The sequence below is a fragment of the Talpa occidentalis genome, unplaced genomic scaffold, assembly GCF_014898055.3.
Source record: "Talpa occidentalis isolate TD23 unplaced genomic scaffold, MPIMG_talOcc4v2.1 talOcc4.4, whole genome shotgun sequence".
Classification (NCBI taxonomy): Eukaryota; Metazoa; Chordata; class Mammalia; order Eulipotyphla; family Talpidae; genus Talpa; species Talpa occidentalis.
The window spans coordinates 9315429-9319590 of NW_023604295.1; the positions used below are offsets into that span (position 1 = coordinate 9315429).

Sequence of the window (4162 nt, forward strand, 5' to 3'; positions counted from 1 at the left end):
GCACTGTGAATTTTTTGAATGATGACTTTGCTCTACACTAATATATCATTTTTTGTTTTTACATTTAACTCATTTATAATAACCCATGTTTTTAGCAACTTACTATTTCCTGAAATCCAATTTTTGAAGAGCTTAGAAAATAACAAAAAATCAGAGTATCCAATGGAAGATACAGGAACCCTCTAGGAGTCTATCTCCAGCTATATTGAGTTTGTGCCTTGGGGCAGCACCAAGATGGAAGCCGTGACTTCTAAACCTAGACCTTTATCACTTAGGTTCAGAGATAACCTCCTTACACACACTCAGAAAAATGAGTCAGACTGGAAACTGAGTACAAGAATGCAAAATTGAGACACTTTTGTCAACCAAAGTGGGGGGACTTCAACTATAGCTACTGAAAGTCAAAGGCATTCTTTCCTAAACTTTACACAAATGTGCTAGTTCTCTACGTACTTTTATGCTTTTCAGATGGCACAAATCAGATATACTAAATGAAATTGTGAACATGGATTTTCTGTGAAACTGGGATCCTTGGCCAGGTCTTAACTTGGAGTTGCCATTGTGGAATGTTTAAATGAAAGGTATGTAATGCCGCATGTAAAATATATCTTCCTTCAAATGCTTTTAAGATTCTAAAGAAATAATGACTTGAAAATCACTTTGAACATTCACTTAGCTCAACATAAAGATAATGCTATTTTCTTTGTCTCCCTAACCAAGTGGGTCTGACACAGCACTTAATTGTTTTCTGGCATATGTAGCCAATAAAAGATTAGCACATGTTTATAAAAAATAAAATAAAAATAACTCCTGTTGTGCTGACATAAACGCTTGTGTTTCTGCCATATAAAGTACAAACCATTGCAGAACATGGAGGTAGAAACCCACACATCCGTAACCAAGAATTACTATAATGAGAATAATTGACTTCCTCCTTACAAGCTGTAAGGAAATGAATTCCATGAGAAAGTACTCACTGGATTCAGGAATTTAGTCACTTTTAACCACCAACATCAGAAATTTAATGGAAGTTATTTGAGTCATGTTTTTAGTAATTTCTGGAAATATGTAGCAACGGTTAGATTGACATTTAATTTTACATGTAAATACAATAATTACATTTAATTATTTCATGTAGAAATCTAACAGTGTTCCTAAATACTATGTTTTCTTTGCCTTCCTTATATCGCCCAACATTTTTTGCTTTTCTTCTCTTTTAAAGAGAGATGAAAGAATGCACATGAATGAAAGATTTAAGTTTTCATAACTTTTTAGATTCAATTTATATCAAACTTATGTAAAAAGACAAAAACTAAAATCCAAACACCAACATTTTATTTCAGAACCTCCAACCACTAAGATTCCGAAGTTTGCTTTCTTAGCGAATTAATCATTCATATAGATGTTTATATATTATACATATTATGTACATACAAATACATACATATACATGCACACATTTCTAGACATAATGTTCCATTCTCTATGCATAGTAATACTTTACTCTTATGTACATATATGTATCCATCTTTACATGCACTTATCCTTACTTCTGTTTTGTCAAATATTTTTTCTGTTTTTCTTTTAAATCTTTAACTTTCTATTTTTTAATCTAATAGTAATGTTTTATGAATCATTTATAAAACTATTTAATTTTCAGGATTATAACTTCACACCTGAATATGTATATATATTTATACTTCACTTGTAGACCTCCAAAATCATGGTCTCTGTATATATGATTATTATATATCTCATTATATGATATATGAGTATATGATAGAGTATATATATGAGATTACATATATAAGTATATATGAGATGGTAAAAGAAATTTCTGATAAATAAACATAACAAATAATAGTAACAACATCACATGGATGTCAGATTAAATGTTTACTTCTTTAAGGTATCTCCTTACTTGTGAAGGATATCTAAAAAAATGAATGATTTCCATCACCAATGCAGCTATTTAATTTAAATATTAGGTTTGTTGCTTAGTTTTACATTCTACTAGAACTCAACTATAACTAAGCTGTGAAGTTAGGTTTACAGATTACTTAAACAATAGACACTGGAGAGCTTGGAGAGAGTTTTTGCTTGTGAAAATAAAACTGATGCCACTATAGAACAGTCTGAATACTCAACAAGTTAATCTGTTGAAGACAGATTCCCAGATATGTTGGTAGTCAGAGGTCTGGAGATTCTGAATACCAAAGCATTGGGCAACAAAATCTTGATCCATAGATCAGGGTAAGAGAGACATACAGCCCAAAAGTAAGGGATCTGAATACACGGGATCCAGAATCCAGTGAGGAGCAGCTTCAGGATCTGTAGCCAAGAGACCCATGTAAGTCATCTGGCACGGATTGTAGAGCACGGGGGGCTGGGGCAGGAAGAAAACATTTGGCAGGAGTTGGATACCACACAGGGCATCTGGCAGCTGGAGGGCTCACAGCAGGTTCCCTGGCAGCCACTGGAGAGAGAGGAGTCCAGCTGCCAGCTACTGAGAAAGGACAGGTCAGTGCTGGAGACCAGAATGCCGGGGTAGGAAGAGCCACAGAAGCAGACTAGGTAGCTCAGTCTTTGAGGGTCAGATTACATAAATTTATGTAATTAAAATTTTCATTTTCCAGTGATCTTAAGTGAAAATCCAATTGGCATATACTATATCAATACTATAGATATTGAAACGTAATGTTGGGTTACCCATTTAGAATCTTCCAAAAGTTGATAATCAAGATATATCTATGATTTAAGAATAAAAGAATGGGAGTAATTTGTGGGAATAACAATGGTGGCTGTGCCAATAGTGACTGTGGCCATAATAGACAAAGTGATGAAGAATCTTAGCAAGTAATTGATAGAAGCTGGACTATAGGCTGGCTTGTAACATGATGACTGGCAACTTCTGGAGGCAAGTTAGATTGAATAGGAGAATCTAGACCCATAGCTCAGGGAAGGAAAACCAAATCCCCATAACCCAGGACTCTGAAGTCATAGGATCTATAGTCGCATGAGTGGAAGCTTCTGGGTTCATAGAAAGAGCGAAAATAAGAAGATGAACACTGTATTTGAATGCCAGATTACATGAATTTATTAATTAAAATTTTCATTTTCCAGTGATCGTCAATGAAATTCCAATAGCATACACTATGTCAATACTACAGATATTGAAACTTAACTTTGGGTTACACATTTATTTCAGAGTCTTCTAAAAGTTGGTAATCAAGAAATAGATGATTTAAGAGTAAAGGCAGTAATTTGTGGGAATGACAAAGGTGGCTGTGCCAATAGAGACTGAACCATAACAGCCAAAGCAATCTGGAATCTTAGCAAGTTGACTGGTAGAAGCTGGATCCACAGGTGGGCTTGTACCACGATGACTGGCAGCTTCTGGAGGCAAAGTAGCTTGGATAGTAGAAGCTAGACCCATAGCTCAGGGAAGGAAAGCCACAATCCCCATAACCCAGGGATCTGAAGCCATAGGAGCCAAAGAATGGCGAGTAAAAACTTCTGGGTCCACAGCCCAGGGAATAATAGCTTCTGGGTGCACAGCCCAGGGAGTAATAGCTTCTGGGTGCACAGCGCAGGGAGCAGCTGCTGTTGGACCTGCAGCCCAGAGACCTGGTGTAAGTGGTCTGGCAGGGACTGCAGGGCACGGAGATCCTGGGGCGGGAGCAGGACGTCACGCAGGGGCTGGACACCACGCAGGACGTCTGGCAGCTGGAGGGCTCACAGCAGGTCTCCTGGCAGCCAGTGGAGATCTGGTAGGTGCTGGGAGAGCAGAGGTCAGTGGTGTAGACCAGGTTGCTGGGGTAGGAAGAGCGACAGGAGGAGACTGGGTAGCTCACGTAGCCTCCGCAGGAGCGGGAGGAGAAGTTTCCAGAGCAACAGTTGTAGGGCATGTTGACAGGAGATGTGAGTTCAGTTGAGTACAGAGAGAAGATTCTGAGTTTTATGTCAACCTCCTGGACTGTGGCACTTATATACTGCTAGAAACAGGTGTTGAAATCTACTAGAGCATCATTCCTTCATTTGGATTCATTCATTTGCATATTATTAGCTTAATTATCTTTTTTTAATTGCATAGTTTCCTACATATTGTATTTATGGGTGCTATATTTTTTGTTGTAACACAAAGCCAATGAAGTTCTCTTAT

General features: G+C 37.4%; 1 protein-coding gene across 1 annotated transcript; it reads right to left on the reverse strand.

Moving 5' to 3' along the window:
• Positions 1 to 3172: 3172 nt before the first annotated feature.
• LOC119256745 (keratin-associated protein 13-1-like) lies at positions 3173 to 3923 on the reverse strand. The gene has a single exon (XM_037524515.2). It carries the CDS (start codon positions 3906 to 3908, stop codon positions 3333 to 3335), a length of 576 nt encoding a protein of 191 aa, XP_037380412.1. The 5' UTR covers positions 3909 to 3923; the 3' UTR covers positions 3173 to 3332.
• Positions 3924 to 4162: the final 239 nt, after the last annotated feature.

What these genes read in the sequence shown, in the direction of transcription:
- LOC119256745 (XM_037524515.2), bottom strand. Translation starts at nt 3,908, where the DNA reads ATGCCCTACAACTGTTGCTCTGGAAACTTCTCCTCCCGCTCCTGCGGA.